Here is a 17,402-nt window from a genome sequence, read left to right as displayed (position 1 = left end):
CAATATACTGCAATAATATATTGTAATAATCGAAGAAGAACATAGTTACCTAACAGTATACTGCTACAAGTATACAATATACTACAGGAGTATATAGTTATACTGCAATAGTATACTATTATAGTATACAATATATTATTATAATATACTGTAATAATATGCAATATACTGTAACAGTATGTTGTAATAGTATACAATATACTATAATAGTATACTTATTACATGTAAATTAACTTGCCTTTTCCCTTTTAATTTGCTTTAAGCTTTTACCCGGCGTGAAGAGCAAATTGAAAATGCAAAAAAATAAAAAATAAAAAATCATAGTGATATATAATTAGATCCTTTTACAATTTTTTAAAATTTTTATTGATAACTGATATTATTTCAGTTTAATAATTGAATTAATTTTTTTTAATTCTTTGCGTACAATTGTATACCTTGTTGGTATAGCTATATACTATACTGGTATCATATGTTAGTTAATATTTTTTTGGTTGTATTAGCTACATTTAATTGGTACACAATTTGATTTTTCTTTAGTAATAATAATAAAAAATAGTGAAAACAGTAAATGAAATTAGATTATGAAGAGAAAAGGAATATAAAAAAAGAAGTTAAACAAAAAAAAAAGAAAAGGGGAAAAGAAAAAAAAAGAAAAAAGAAAAGAAAAGAAGCATAGAAATAAAAGAGAATTGGAGAATAAAGAAAAAATTCCCCACAAAACCTACTATGGGTAGGAAATATAATTAGTTTATGCGTAAAAAAATAAATAGATAGACAAGGGTAAATAGTTTTGTTTTTGTGGATAGGCTCCTGGTGCTGGCTGTAGCCGTGGGAGGTGGGGGCTCTGCTCACACCTTAGCCGGATTCAAAACCAAAAGCTTGTGTCAATACTCCCAATTTACATGAACACGTGTAAGAACTGAAATTAGGACAATTTGTGGCAAGAGAGGGGAGAGGGGAGAGGTGAAAAGAAGCAACACATTTTTATGCTATTTTCTAATTGTCAAATTGTCTCACTTTAAAATTTATACAATGAAGGTGCCTTTTTTTTAATATAAGGAACTTTACATAATTTTTCCTATTTAATAAATTCTTGGGACCCCAGCATCTTAGCTAATAGCTAGCATGTTTCCACCTACTTTGTAGTGACAAAAAGAATGAGCAAAGCATGTGCATTCAGATGCTCTGTGATTGATCCTAACATGCAATCCAACACAAACCCAACCTACACTATTACCTCACTTATTTCAGCTCGAACTATATATACATATCCAAAAAAGTTTAAATTATATGCATTTAATAAAAATATACTTATTTTGAATCTGTTGACTGTAGATCCTGAATTCACCTCTAGCACTGATCATTCACCAATCAACAATTTTACCATCTTTATTTTTTGATTAATCAGAGTTGTTGGCATTGTTTATTTAAGAATAATCAGAACAAATTGGCCTCACTTTATCTGTTTAATACGAGGTGTTTGTATTTTGTCCATAACTATTCTCTATATGAACAAATGGGTTGGTTTTCACACTTTCTTTGTCTACTATAGTATATTTGTGCTTCCTTCACCCAGCAGCACGAACACTATGGAGATAAAGTTTCAACAACTTTTGCTTTATTTAGTTGGGATGTCTTTCCAATAAAAGGATGTTGTACATGCACGGGAAACATATCATGTTAAAGGCAATGTATTATTGAACTAGTTTGACTCTAGGACAGTTCAACCATTTTTGCAGAATGCCAAAAGTACAACAAATAGTGGTTACTATTACTTGATTTTCTTTTTCAGATCTTGGAGCTAATTATTTCTCAAAAGTAAAGGATTTAATCACTTGGAACTAAAAATACAATATTCTGTTCTCTAGAACAACCAACAATTGTAGTTTGTTTGCCAGAGAACAATTGTTTCGTCTTCCATAAAACTAAACACCACAATTGTACATGTTTTCCATAAAACAAACCAACATGGAAAAAGCAAAACTGTTTGCAATCTGAGCACTTTTAGCATTCAGAACTTTGTTTTGGCAATCTTCGAATATTCAACAATTTTTCTAAATTACACCATATCAAATGTTCAAAACTTAGTTTCACCCAGCTCCTTTGAGCAAAAATGGAGCCTTAAATATCAATGCTCAGCTGATATGTTCAGATAGCAGTAGATACAAATAGAAATAAAATGTGGCATATCAGCAACATCATTGTTTTTTTCCTCAATATGCAAATGCCGTAATTTCATATTACAGAATACAAACCTTGATATTTTTTACCTTCACTTTTAATTCATATCTTATGTGCAAAATTGGAATAGAAGGCTCTTTGTTGTTTGACTAGTTTGTGACCACAGCTCCACGTACGAGTAGACATGGTTTTCTCTTCTACAAAATAACAGAATTCCTCATCATAGTACCTGCATCTACCAAACTCGTGCAAATAGAAGCACCACCTGCAAGTGAAACACGAGGAAATAAGTCTCAGGAGGATTCTACACAGAGAATGTTCCACAAACACACTTTTGCACACTGAAGCATAAGGATATCCTATTCTTTGATCCATTTCAAGATTAAGGAAAACAAGGTCCTATTTTTTTTTTAACATCTACCAGCCATGTAAGAGTACAACATAAGGTAGAGTTTTGTATTCCATCCCAATCAAAACAGCTATTGACAAGGAAACAGACTCTCCCATTCCGTAAATCCCATCCTATTACAAAGAAAAGTCAAATCTTAGTTTTGAACATTAGCAAAGAATCAATGGAATGGACAACAGATTACTTTGAACAAATCAATGAATCATAATCATGAAAGCTAAAGTGATTCAAATGTGGAAAAGATAACATAGAATAAATACTTCTTAGGGTTTAAACACTTCTGAGAAAGGGCATCATAACAATTGTGAGAGGAGGCTTTCTTCCTCTCTCCGTTTTTTTTTTTTTTTTGCGTGTGTGTGTAAGACAGCTCTCAGCTCTGGTAAGACTGGCTCAGTAAGCCTACAGAAACAAGTGAGCATCTGCATGCAACTTTCAGCTTCACCTTATATCTCACCAGCAATGACACTAAGTTTCTATAGTGATCGAAACTTTTAGGTTTAGGAAAATGAAAAACTTCCAACATACAGCTCTTCAAAATTCTTGAGAGCTCGTGAAACCTTATCGCGGGCCTAGAATGTAAGAGAAGGCAAAATGGGAAAAGAGAAAAGGGGAGCGAAGAAAAAAACAAGAAAAACGGGGAATACTAAGCTTGACAATATGCAGAATTTGGTCTCATATCCTAAGCCCTTAACTTCCTTGACAGAAGGCTTATATGTTGCAAACATAATGAATACATGGTAATAACAAGACATAAAGCACATAAAGCAACTTGTAGTTTTAAGATATAAAATAAGTAACTGGTAGCTTCATTCTCCAAAAAGCTTTCGAGCTTTTATTACTTCATTTGACCTAAAAAAAGTCCCTAGAAGGCACCTTCTCTGAATATGTGCACCTGACTGTGCACAACAACACTCTCTGTGTTAGTAAGAAGTAACAAATAAGTGCCTCATCTTATACAAATTCTAGTAGGCCAGGAAGATCAAAAGATTCAACAAGAAAACAAAACAGATATTATAGCTCAAATAGAGTGAAGAATAGACTCATGTACAATAAGGATATTGAGATTACATGTTTTTGGACCTATTATACTTGATTGTGAAGTAGTTAGCATTTATAAACGGTTGAGATTCACTTTTTAGTAAAAGCATAATTAAACATAAGAAATTCACAAAATCTCTTTCATTACCTCAATACCTTCCCATATTGTCATCAATTCAATGTCGGGAACAATCTAGCCAACAAACCAGCAGCAGCAAAGCACGGGACGGTAGTCAATGATACTCTCGAAAAACTGGCCACTAGAGCACTTCTTTCTTAAAATAAACATTGAAGATGTCTATCGTTAACCCTATTTGATTGAAAAAATAGTAGATGCTGCAGACGCCTCTGCAATTAAAGAAACAGGTTGACGAGCCTGCAAACAAGCACCTATCTCGAATGGGCGCAGCTCAGATCCATCAAATAGAAGGTTTACACCAGGATAAATCGCTTCTTTATTCTCAGCATCATCTTTTTCAACCTTAGTAGTAGTTACTGAGGGAGATTCCTCAACTGGCCTGGTGGCAGCCTCGTAAACAGGCGTCAGAGCATATGATCTGCAAGTTTATTTGAAAAGCATGATAACAGAACTTAGAAAGAAGAAACTATATGAGCATTCAGAATTTCAGCAATGCATTTCTGCTTCAGAGACAAGGTTATATAAGCTTTCTAAAATGGTCTCGCTACAGCACATTATCCTATGGATTGGTTTTACTACTAAACTATGAGTTATCCAGATCCTATAGAGGCCTATGTTGCAGAGTGCAGATTGCCATGAAGCAACAACATGGGAAAGGATTCAAAGTGAGGGATGTTGGACTTACTCAATATTCTAAAGAACTTAGGAGTCATATAAATGTTAAGCAACACAAGCCAAGTCTCAAGGTTAAAACAAATTATTTTTACATGCAACAGGTATCTACTCCCTCCTTTCCAAAAAGATTGGCACTATTTCCTTGTTAGTCCGTTTCAAGAAGATTGACACCTTTCAATATTTCCTTAATAGGAAGCATTTAGAGCCACACAAATGTTACGACAAATTTAAGACCATAAGTTTTAAAAGTTTTACGGCCGCACAAATGCTAAGCTTATTTAAGACCACATATCTCAAAAGTCTTCCCTTCTTTATTAAAGTTTGTGCCAAGTGAAACTAGGACAATCTTTTTGAGACAGAGGGAGTAATTATCTTCACCAACTGCTCAGCATCCTTGAAAGTTAAATGCCGAAAAAGCAGGTTAGAAAGTTTAAATTCCTCTGTCGCCATCAAACTGCAAAAAAACTATATCGTATACCATTATCTCACATAGTCAAAGAAAAGTGTCGATGACCTCTCGAGACCTACAATAAAAAAGAAAAAAGACTCGGATATGCCATGACATCCAAGATTAGGGCACTATGTACATATCATGTCTCACAGAAAATGCATATACAGTAACGGTTTCATATTTAGTTTATTTTGAGTGACAACCGCCGGTAAAATTTTTGTAACAGTGGATGTCAGTAATTTACTCAAAAGCTGGTAGGTCAATGTTCCATGCTTCAAGTCCAACATCAGAAGCCTTCTACCATATGTTACTTCGATATGAGTTATGTGCCAAGTTTCTTGTCCCTCTCTAAGCATGTTGAACACAAAATGTTAGCATCTTATATATATATATATATCATGCTTTCCACAACACCCTGGCTCTGCAAGCTTCCCAAGACAACATGTTCTATACCAAGCAACTTTACATCTCCAGATCCCACTAATGGTGGTCATATTACTCGATAATGATCATCAATGACTGTTTCTCCAGGTACATAAACTCTTGCGGGGCATCCTTTTCCCAAAAGGTCTCTGTCCTGATGAGATGAAATCCTTGGAAAGTATTTGAACAACAAAAAGAGACGACCAGAAAGTTGACATCGTATGTCTCAGATGGGCAAATCAGTGTGGTTATCAGTTTCACAAGAGAGTGATATTCCAGATTTTATGCTAATTATAAACTTTCCACCCGTAAACTAATGAATCCAGATTACTGAAACATGGAAAGGGACCAGTAATCTAGAACAACATTAAATAAGTCCTTCGCAATTCCCTGGGGGGTTTGTTCAAGGTGCAAGAGGGCTCTGACTAGCAACAACCATTTCTTCTGCTCCTACTTCTTGCGTCATTCATTGCAGCAAGCAAGAAAACAAAAGATTATCAGATAATTCCCTTTTTGAGTAAGATTATTCAGATAATTCTTTTACTATTTTGACAGTCAAAAGGTTATTCAGAGAGATCTTTCATCATTTCCTTCAGAATATTAAGTTTGTTAAATGTTTTGTTTAATAAATTAATCTGCTGAAATATTTCACCAAATAAGAGACTCTTGTTACTTGTAAGCAATTTTATATAACTACTTTCACCTTTACAGTTGCATTTTAGCTTTTGTAAAGAAGGTTAGAAGAATTTTTTTTAATGTCATTCAGAAGAAAGCTTTCGTGGTGTTCTCTTCCAAACTTGTGCAACAACTACCTTACCACGAACCCCAGTACGACATGCAAGGCAAAAGTGAAATACAAGCTTTCCAAAATACTAGCCCTACAATCCCTTATTTAGAATCAAGACAGATGCATAAACTGGAAACATGCCCTTAGAGGACAGCACTTAAATTGTCCACAATACATATCCAGATATTAAACAGATAAAATCTTTAGGTGCAATATGTCAGAGATTCTAAAGATAACAATATAGTAAGAAAAGTATAATCAATCTATGAAATGTGAGAGAGATTGATCAAAATGCACCTCAGAATATTGCCATCAAAACTCAGAACTTCTGTTCTAGATCTCTGCCGATGAGCAAGTTTTAGTCTGTGGTGTTCGCTAGAGACACCAGAAATGGGAGAAGAAGGATCAACAATGGGGTTCCACCTTCCACTTGCATAGGTCATAAGATGCCGGGATGATTCCTTTGGCTGCTCTTTCTGGTAAAGGAGTTTTGCTGTTGGACCTGTGGCCTGATACTCAGCACAAACATCTCGCAATCTCTTTCTTAACTCTTGCATTGCATCATGGTGCTCTCCAAATAAATCTGTTTGGAGTAGTTGTGAAGAAACTAATCTCTTGCATATATTATTACACAATTTTGGACTAAACAGTGGAATACCAAATTCTACACTTAGTGGAACCCATTCATACTTCTCGTCATCAGGTGTGATATTATCTTGGACTCTATCTTTGTAAAGTCTTAACAGGCGAATATAACCAATGGTCCAAAAATTAAGTTTGTTAGACAGAGAATCTAATAGCGAATTCAGATTGAAAGTTTCTTTGGAGGACAGTCCTAGTTCCTCCCCTACTTGAGCTATTGAACCATCAGAGTTCTTCAAGGGCAAGGGAATATCCAAAGTAACAACTCTTCTAGCCTCATCGAGATCATATCTGCTGAGGGGAAGCACAAGGACTGCAGACTGCTTGAGTAGTGAGTTTATACAATGTAAAAGTATACTTCCTTTTACCAAGTTCCCTTCAGACTTCCCCCCTAAACCTCCAATGGAAGATCCATCCCATGACCATAGAAGTGCTTTCTCACAGCCAGCTAATGGTGCAGGAAGCATTCTTAATAAGTGACCTTTCATCAGAACAACTGACAGAGGTCCACTAGCAGTAGCAGAATATAGCACCAATTTCATCCAGGGTGTCATAGATGAATGGGAGGGAGGTCCAAAATGAACAGGGCCTTTTGGTCCTGGCAAAACTGAAGAAGGAGGAAGGGGAACCATGGATACAACGATGTCATAGTCACGCAGAAATAGACGATCTAAAGTAGCCGGTGAGAGAGCAGCCAAGCTTTCACAGCGGAGTATATCCACGCGGTATTTTCTTTGTTTCTTCAACTCTTTATCAGCATCTAAGATATCAGCGGATACTGATTTCTCATGATTCTCAGAACTGACCTCTGGTTTGATCTCCCAGTCTGATTGATTTGTTTCTTTAGATTTTGTTCCTGATAGAGGTTCTTCATCATTAGGCACTTGGGGTGTTTCAGAATGTGGCATATCTTCATTATCTAGCTCAGATTTGTCTGTTGGTGTATCTCCTGATTTTTCAGAAAGTGAAATATCCTTTGTCATTGAAGTAGCATCCTCACTTCTTGAAGACGTAATGCCAGTCTTTTCTATTTCTCCAGCTGGAACCCCACCTGATGCTAGGCATTCCAGGACGCACCGAAGACTAAATGCATGATTGGCAAACTCTTGCAGTTCACCTTCAAATTTTGTCCCCTCGAGTGTGCCCAAATCTTTACAAAGATCTGCAATACTAGCATGACCTAGTTTTCCCGCTTCATACAATGTCACCGCATGTGATTTTAGACCTGCAAAACGGTTACTTCAGAGTTCAAAACAGATTGCAGAGAAAAAAACTGAAGTTCTGATACTGCAAACACAGAAATTCGATGCACACCAACATTGACATCAGGATAACCAATGAACTTCAGATCCATCCATGAAATGTGTACAATATCAAAAAGTGAAACACAAAATAAAGTTTTGGTGTACAGTTAGCATATGGAAACAGTGACACAACTTCAAAAATGCACAGTAGAGAAAAAATCAAGCAATAAGGTCCTTTACAACCTAATCAGGGAAAAAGATTTTTGAGCTGCATAAGAAAGGTGCTCTAAGCTAGACAAGATGGATGTGCGGTCATACAAGACTAGACAGGATTAGCAATGACCACATTTGCTAGAAGGTTCAAGTAACATCCATCGAGGATAAAATGAGAAGGTCGGTTGAGATGGTATGGTCATGTCTAGCGTGGACCGCCTGATGCACCGCTCGTGAAACCATAATGAGTGAAGGCATTAAAAGTGGACGAGGTGGACCTAAAATCACTTGGAATGAAGCTATATTGATGGACCTACAATTTCTTCGGAGTCATGCAGGCTTAGTGAAAGATAAGGCACAATGCAAGAAAATGATCTATGTAGGAGATATATATTAGCTGAAAATATGTTTAAGTCATGTTAGACTTTTACTCTACATCCTATACTTTTCTAGGAGTTGTTTCGCCTTTCAGAGATTTATACATGGGTAGGAAATATAAAGAACTTCTATATATATATAAAATGTGTGTGTGTGTCTGTATATATTAGCTTGGGAGTTGGGACTGAGGCGTAGTTATTGTTGTTGCTGTATAAGAAAGGTGCTTTAACACAGACAAACAATCTTGAGCTGCGGCACAAGATGCTAATCTCTTATTACATCACTATAACTTTTTGCTTTAACACAGACAGACAATCTTGAGCTGCGGCACAAGATGCTAATCTCTAATTACATCACTATAACTTTTTTGCTTTAACACAGACAGACAATCTTGAGCCACGGCACAAGATGCTAATCTCTAATTACATCACTATAACTTTTTGGGAAGATCTGTCATGTTTCCCAGGAACAGACCAAGCTTTTCTCCTCGTACTTGCAGGAAAACTGGCTTTCACACATAACTATTCTGTTCACTGGCAGTAACTCGGTAGAAGTTCATTCAAAAGGTAGGAGACTTCAAGAAAGATGAGTAGTTGCAGCTGACATAACACCATCCATAAAATCCACAACAGAAACTGCAGTAGGTATATGTATCAGAAAACCCCAGTTCGTTTTGCAAGCACCAGTTGAAAAGTGCTTTTAATAATGCAGTTGGTAATAATGAATGTAATTGAATCACCATTCCAGGACCTATTTTGTTTTATAGTGTTTGTCACAGTTATGAGAATAAGGAACACAGAAATATAGTTGAGAGAAGAGAAAACCTGGTGATACAGATCCCATCATAAGATAAGATGTTATATTAGCATCAACAAGAAAAGCAACCCGAGCATAACCAGAAGCCCTGATATTATTCTCTGTCCATGGAATGTCTACTTGTTGAAAAGCACTGCCATCAGAGGACACATTTGCAGAGCCCAAGCTGGCATGAGAACCATCTTCCTCGTCACTAAGAAGGCTCTTAGGTGACCCTGGAACATTAGGATCTTGCAGAATAGATGCTGGATCTATTAGTTTGACAGCCCATCCCAATCGGCAAGCAAAAGATGCAGCTGCTTGAAGTTGAGAAAGATCAGCCTGTAATGTTGCAGCCAATTCAGCAACAGTTGAATTCTCACTTGAGACCACAAAAACAGCATACAGCAACCTGGATAATGAAGGTGGCATGTTATATATGGACCACTGTGTATACCATATGGAAACATGATATGAGATTCCTGTGTTAATGGAAAGTGCCTTACTCCTCAATTGGATCTTCATAGGACTGCTCCCGGTTAGAAACAAATCCTTCAAGCCTTGAAACTGCAATATTTTGTGTATGAACAACCTAAAGTCTCAGATGAAAGGATTCAACAGATAGCATAAAAGTGCAAGAATGGGCAGAATTTATTTAAAATATACTAAAGAACAGTTAAACCACAGATATAAAAGAGTTTCATCTCTTCATTCAATTAATATTCCTGACTGAATCTCTAACAAAAGCTCAATGTCTAATTCAGCTAGACATGATGTCTTATCATATATGACGAGCATAAAAAATCTAACAGTAAAAATTTGAGTTACGGCCAATAGGTCATGGCAAACATCCATATGAGCATGATGAATTAAGCAACAACTGCATTTTTTGGAATGAATAGGCTCCATTTGGAACTTTTTCCCTTCTTAGTATAAGTAGGCTCTATTTGGAACGTCAAAATATCATCTTATGTACGAGTGAAGGTTTTTTTATTCGGTAAATTTGTTTCCGTTTAATTGTCAAAGAGACTTTGATAGTCTAAGTAAATATTTTCTCCAGAGCAGACTCACAGCTCCAATAACCTGGAGTGGAAAAGAAATTCAGAAGTTCCTTGCATTAGACGGAAGTTATTATTTGGTTACATTTAGAAGGTTTAAGTAGACCTAACCGTAGATAGGAAATTCTAAGGTTAAATGAATATGATATATACATGCCATCACATTGTGGAGAAAGCAATCCGAACTCAAATATAAATAGTCTACACAAGAAATTTGCTCGCGCCTGGATTCAAGGATAGGACCAACTAGATCCAAGCAACAGGTAAGTCAAAGCATACCAACTTCTTATTCTGCACTCTGCAGGTGGTTGGATTCGGAAAGAGGTCACATGAAAGGAAAATTGAGGTGCAATACCCATCACCTCCCAGGTAATTTACTAGATGGTGGTCAAAAAATAAAATGAAGAAAGGTTAACCAAAAGAAGCAATTTGGTAGATTTATTCCAAAATATTACAAAAAGAAACATAAATGGTGTCTAACCTTTAAAACGATCATCAGGGTAGACCGGCACATCAAAATAGACTAATCCTCGTCGATGAAGCCCCTTTATAATTTCAGGATCAAAAAGAATGAAAGAGTTTGCTTCTTCCTTGCAGATTTTATCTATTGTTGCCGTTTCTTCTTCAGTCAATTTCTATGAAAAGGAGAATAACGACAAAAACAAATATTTCAATCGCCACGTCGGAAAGCCAGATATTTCTTTTCTTAGGATGGTGGTGTCAACTTGCCTTGAATTCCTCTAGGGTAAAATTGACAAGACAAACTCCCCACCATGGCTCAATAACAAAGTCCACCGGCTGTGTAGGCAATAGTTCTTTCGCTATTGATTTGTTTAGCTTCCACATAATTTTCTGTCAAGATCCAAAATAACTGAAATTACAATAGACAACATGACGAAAAGCCTAGGTTAGCCACAGAGCTCAGGACGGTGAGATTAATGGATCTTCCCTGAACCCTGACCAATTTGAGCAAAGGGACAAAGGTGAATAGCCAGCATCCTTCATTAATCTTTCTACACGAAACGGTGTATTATATTCTCTCGATGTTTTCCTCTTTTGCATTGCCCCCCAAAAAAGGAGACATTCACAAGCAGGAGGATATAGAAAACTTCTGGAAGGACTGGAATGCTGTCTGGAGAACTAAACCATTATGTTTTTTAGGGCAGTTTGCTTGTAATGAAAGAAATGGAAGATTGTTTCATGATATTGAAATGGATATAGCTAACTCCAAACGAATTTTGTTTCATGTATTTTTTTCAACGTAAAGAGAAGATTCCCTTGTATAGATGACTGGAACAATTTGTTAGCTTAGTGTAGCTAAGCCAATTTTCAGCTCTGTACAGATTTTCGATACCATCATGTTGTGATGTCAATAAGATTCTGTTTTATCACAAAGAGATCATGAAAGTGGGCATACTTGTGTATGGGGATTAACAGAAGTGAAACTCAAGAATGATTACTGCTGGTGACTTCTAATGTTGGAGGGTCCACCTTAGATGATCACCTTATTCAGTTAAAGGGTAACATTGGAGGGATGCACTAGTCTAATCACTTATATTGCAATTTCCGCTCCAAGCCATTTAGGCCATTTAAACCAAGACAAGGGGAGGAACTTACAAGGTAATCCAGAAGCAGTGAAAAAATATGGGAAAGAATTTTCTTTTCCAACAGTAGGCCATTTACCATAAAAGTCCACGTCAAGGATAATAGAATTGGTAGTGAAATTGCAAGTGTAGTAGTTAACCTTGGTGCAGCAAGTAGTGGAGAAAACTAACAGCAAACGGAAATAGAGAAATAAAGATGGATTTTATTTTCCAAAAGAGATAACTTAAGCAGCAATGAGAACACTAATAATCTGCAAAATGGCAGCTTTTTTGTTAAAATAAAAGAATACATAAATAAATGGCTTAAACTTGCAAAGACCCTAATGTCGTGACAAAGTAAGACATCAAAAAATACCCCTATTTTAAGTTGAAAATGCTGCTAACCTAAACCCTAACTGTAACCACAATAAAACAGCTTTAAACCTATATAAATCCTGCAAAAGCCTACCTAAAAGAACAAATTCCAGCAGGACTCTAATTTTCTATTTCTACTACTTGAAACTTATAAGTTTAACAAATCCTGCTTTCATGGAGCATCATGACCTTTACTTGCTATCTGTCACAATAGATACGAACACGCGACAATACCTTAGATCTGCACTTGTTCATGATGTCAATAAATTCATTTCTTCCAATTCCAGTAAGCCGTAAGGCATCTGCAGCACTAAAATTTGGGATGCTGTCATAGGGTTGCTCTGCATTCATGATAACAGAGAGTCAGAAACCCCATAAGACTGGTAGCAATTGCAAAGAACCTGAAATTTCCGTGAACAATCTAGTGATAGCTGAAGAAGTAAGGACACGTTAACATTTGCAATCCATAGAAATTATTGGTACCAATTGCAAAGAACCTGAAATTTCTTTGGACAATTTAAGTGACCAGAGCAAGAAGGACACGTTAACATTTGCAATCCATAGAAATTATGACAATGAGAATCAGCAGTCAAATGCAGAAAACTGTGAGGAAATCTTAGTATAAACAGTTGACAGCAAACACCGAATAATTCTTCTACAGCACATGCTAGATTGCTTTAATAAAAAGACCATGTAGGGCAATCACTACAGAAAAGATAGCGCATCCGACACTACTATAGCATGCAAATAAATTAAAGATGAGTAAATACTCCATCCATGTCAATTTATGTCACATTCTATCTGTTTTGAAATGTCCAAAAACAATATTATCTCACAACTTTCAAAAGTTTCAAGTGTCCAAATATTAAACTATTCAGTCATTTAAACTGGTGTATTTCTCCATCTAACTGACTACTGAACCATTGCTTTATTAGTGTTATGTTATCCACTACTACTAATATAATACACAAGTCAAACTAATATCTTAAACTCCATTCCTAATCAAATGGTGTCAAACTGAGAAGGAGGACCACCTTTTAGCAGTGACAAAGACTGGGCAAAAGATTGTATACAAGAGGTACACATGAATGGACTTTAGAGAGAGAGGGAGAGGGAGGGAGAGAGAGAGAGAGAGAGAGAGAGAGAGAGAGAGGAATGCTGCTGAAATATTTGGTTCAGGAGCCGCTCTTGTGTCAAAAGCGCAATAGAACTATTAAGCCGTCCAAAGAGTTCTCTTCCAGAAATAATAGCCTCGAATTAGTAACTAAAAGTGCAAGCATTTAAGCTGCATATAAACTTGCAGAAATGCCCAGTGGAAAGGTATCATCTTTTTTTGTTGACAAGCGCAATCATCTTTAAGCAAAGAGAATTTAGGACATAATCTAAGTACGCTATACAGCGTGTCAGCATCAGAATCTACTTAAAATTTCGAGCAAAGAAAAATACACCCTCAATAGTCAATTCTGAACTAACATGATAGGAGGCTATACCATTTTTCATGACTTCAAAAATCATGTCGCAGTAGTATCTGAAAGGAGACACCCTCATGACACGGCAAACATACTCCGCAAGGTGATATGGAAAGAGCTGCAAGCAGAATATAATGACATTTAAGTTATTGTGCATTAGTTCCAATTCATTAGGTGCATATCCAAGATATAACTTTATTGGTCTTGAAGGTAATAAGAAATCAGCATTTGACTAATTTCTCATTATCTTCACCTGTTGGGGACATCTTTTACTCTCATTTCTTTTCTCTTCTACTAATAATTTCTCTAATTGATTAATTGGGATGCCATCTTTATTATCCGGAGATTAAATAAAATCTAATTGGGCAGAAAAAGTACCAAGTCTTTTTATAGAAATGTATGCTTCATAAGCATTAAGGCATTAAAATTAAAATAGAGAACACATTGTTAAAAAAAAAACAAGATCAAAAGATGACCAAGTCTTTCGGTACATATGTACTTCTGTGCCAAAGGCAATGCCATTACGTATGCCCAAATATTTAAATACGCATAATGCTTTTTAGCCCCCCACCCCCCACACACAAAAAAAAAAGGAAAGAGACTATATAAAAGAGTTGCCATAAATCCTTTTCTTACTAATGTGAAAAAGAAGGAACTGCACTGATCAGGAGAAAGCTTTGTTTCTTTTTCAGTAAATGATGCTAAATTTTTTCTTTCGTCTAAGCCTTTTGATTAGCATGTCTCACAATAAAAACAAGCTTACTTTTATGGCTTCAATTGACTTTCTAATGACTTGCAATTTCTAACCCTGAAACCAATACATTGTAAAATTGAATAGATAATCCACGATAAACAATTTTCATCTTTAATATTCATTAAGAACTTTGGAGCTATGCACACTCTTGTGTCCGGAAAAACATATGATGATCTAAGTTATAGATATGTCACGTGAATACTGATTTCAAAAGGTAAAACATGTCATGTAAGAAATAAATTGATTGAAATGGTGGAAACTGGAAAGTGCATAGCTTCTTTAGTTGGAACTCTGTCCCCGTGTTGATCAGAATGGGAAACCAAAACATGTCTTTTTCGTGAGTAGAACAAGAAATTTTTGAAAGAAAAAAAATTATATTAGTTAAAAAACATCATTTTTTTTCCTTCTTTCATGTCACTACTTTTCTAAGCAGAACTGTTTTTCGAGTAAAATCTATAACAACTTTGTAGTACAAAGGATGAGAAAAAATTTCCACCCAATACACACCGCCAAGTTCCGTCGGAGATAGCGCAACATTTCTTCATAGTATTCACCTTCTTTACACACTTTACGAGCAAAGCAAGTGTTCCACAGGAGTCTCTTCTTTATGCAATGTTCAATTATCCTGCATAAACCCCAATCAGTAGAAAATATAAGCACAAGTAAACTACTAATTGCAAGAATAGCATGTGATTGTCCATAAGCAAAGAAAGATTTAAAATGAAATATTTACAAGTATCATATCTATTGATCACAACAAAAATACTAAATCTAAGTCAAAACTTCACGAAACAAAATATTATTGTATCTTTTTTGTTTTTGATAAGGTAATAAATTTTATTGATAAATACTGGGCATAAGACCTCCATACAAGAGGTATACCAAAAAGTGGAGACCTGCATAATAATATGATTCTCTACAAATAGCACCCAATCTTCTATACAAAGAGGAACTGCATGGGTGCACCAAAAAGAAATAAGGGATATAAACGATTATTTTCTATTAGAGTGTTGTATCTTGTCTTGCTACAATGCTAAATCCAATTAATCAACCGATCAACTACTCCCCAATCCCAAACTAGTTGGACTGGCGGTATGAATCCTCTATATATCCCGCTCTATTAGGAGCCATTTAGGGGTTCTCTATATATGAATTCACTTCTACGAGTTTCGCATAGCTGCTCCAAGTAAATAAAGGAAGAGGGTTGCAGTAGAGTCAACTTATAGCGAGTCCATGAGTCAAATCACAATAAATAAAAGTGGATCAATGATCACAAATGCACATTCTTGGGATCAAACTGTATCCTTAAAGTTCTAAAAAGAGTGTTCATGAAATGTTATAGCTGGTGGACCTCCAAAAATTGACGTCAGACCACAAAACATTCATGACAAACAGTTATAGACCTAGAAAAGGTTGCACTATCTCACCACTCACTACTGTTAACCATTCCACTTTTAAATGAACCTAGACTGTCCTAGTAAACACAGTATTCCCAACTCATTACACATCATTACAAGTTTGCTCAAGATTGATAGCCTCGTATACACCTGTTCGCTTCATACTTAATTGCAGAAGGTCAAACAAAAAGTTACAACCGAAGCTAATATATCCTACACAAGTTCAAATAGATATGTGACATTGAACTTCAAGCATGCCAAAAATTTAACAGCACTGCATTGTCCTAAAATCCACCTCCGGACATGTATGCTTTCATTGAAATTGGTGAATAGTGTGACCACCTTTATTTACTCAATCATATCTTCAACCAATGCCATCATGTGCTAGCAAGCCTTGTTCTTTTTCATGGGTCAAGCACGCGATTTTTTTTAACGAAGGATAGCGGTGAGATTTGAAACCGTAATCTAATACTACGTTGAAGTGTAACCACCTCAACTAAAAGTTTAAACAGTTTGATACGACACGTTTATTTACTTAATTTTGTCTTCAACAAAACATTTATAACCTTTCATCCTCTGTTTTGATATGAGACAAAAGAAAATCTTGAGTGAATCGAAGTGCCATAACTCACGAAGTAGCATAACCATGCTAAGTTGAATCGATGGAATTATTAATAATAGCTTCCAACCACAAAATTGGACGAAAGCAGTAGGCTCCACCATAAACATGATTTGGAAAGAACTAAAAAAAAAAAAAGGAAAACAAACCTTCTGTGCCAATCTTCTTTGGAATTTACCGTGGCCTGAAGCCGCTTCGGAAGATTCTCCCAGGGACATTCTTCTTTGATTGCTTTTAGTATTAACTGTTCCTCAATTGTAGCCGGTATACGCTGCATTTTAATTTTCCTCACTCACTCTTCAACTGCCTAGACCCTGTAATTGATCTTAAACCTCATTGTTAAACAACACCTCCAATTCATCAACACCATAACTACAACAAATCACAGTAATTGATCACACATTTCCGACTATTGACCCTTCAATTTTACTGTGAATTAAAAGCAATGAGCTTAAGAACTTACATGAATTCGGATCAAGCGAAGCTAGGGGTCAGTTGATGAGCTGGACTGTAACCGGGTCGGATCCTGCTGGAATGATTCGGAGCTATTTCAGAAGAGGAAAATTTGAAGATCTAAAAATGGTTGCTGTGAGGAGTAATTGCAGACAGGGAAACTTCACAGCACGAAAGTGGGGCCCCTTAACTCTTTCTTAATTAAATAAATATTGCTCCGGTTAGTCGCCGTTGGATTTTACCTGTAATTAGACGGCCGGTCGTTGTGTGATCTTGTAATGGGAAAATAAAAAGAAAAAAGAAAACCTTTAACATG

General features: G+C 36.0%; 1 protein-coding gene across 4 annotated transcripts; it reads right to left on the bottom strand.

The window, feature by feature from the left end:
* Positions 1-2,005: 2,005 nt before the first annotated feature.
* Positions 2,006-17,402, bottom strand: LOC107797713 (uncharacterized). Of its 4 annotated transcripts, XM_016621571.2 has the most exons (13): positions 17,329-17,402; positions 17,097-17,162; positions 16,783-16,947; positions 15,125-15,242; positions 13,885-13,981; positions 12,629-12,735; positions 11,166-11,288; positions 10,918-11,071; positions 9,885-9,945; positions 9,408-9,790; positions 6,404-7,973; positions 3,780-4,188; positions 2,006-2,449 (listed from the first exon to the last, which is right to left on the bottom strand). In XM_016621571.2, the coding sequence occupies exons 3-12, from the start codon at positions 16,908-16,910 to the stop codon at positions 3,942-3,944; spliced, it is 2,988 nt and encodes a 995-aa protein (XP_016477057.2). In that variant the 5' UTR covers positions 16,911-16,947; positions 17,097-17,162; positions 17,329-17,402; the 3' UTR covers positions 2,006-2,449; positions 3,780-3,941. The 4 variants fall into 4 exon arrangements, with proteins under 4 accessions (XP_016477057.2, XP_016476410.2, XP_016478912.2 ...); XM_016620924.2 differs by lacking the exon at positions 17,329-17,402 and having other exon boundaries at positions 17,097-17,258; XM_016623426.2 differs by lacking the exon at positions 17,329-17,402 and having other exon boundaries at positions 15,172-15,242; positions 17,097-17,224.

Source organism: Nicotiana tabacum, chromosome 16 (assembly GCF_000715075.1).
Source record: "Nicotiana tabacum cultivar K326 chromosome 16, ASM71507v2, whole genome shotgun sequence".
NCBI lineage: Eukaryota > Viridiplantae > Streptophyta > Magnoliopsida > Solanales > Solanaceae > Nicotiana > Nicotiana tabacum.
Note: the sequence above shows the minus strand (reverse complement) of the source record. Positions and strands in the feature narration are given on the sequence as shown.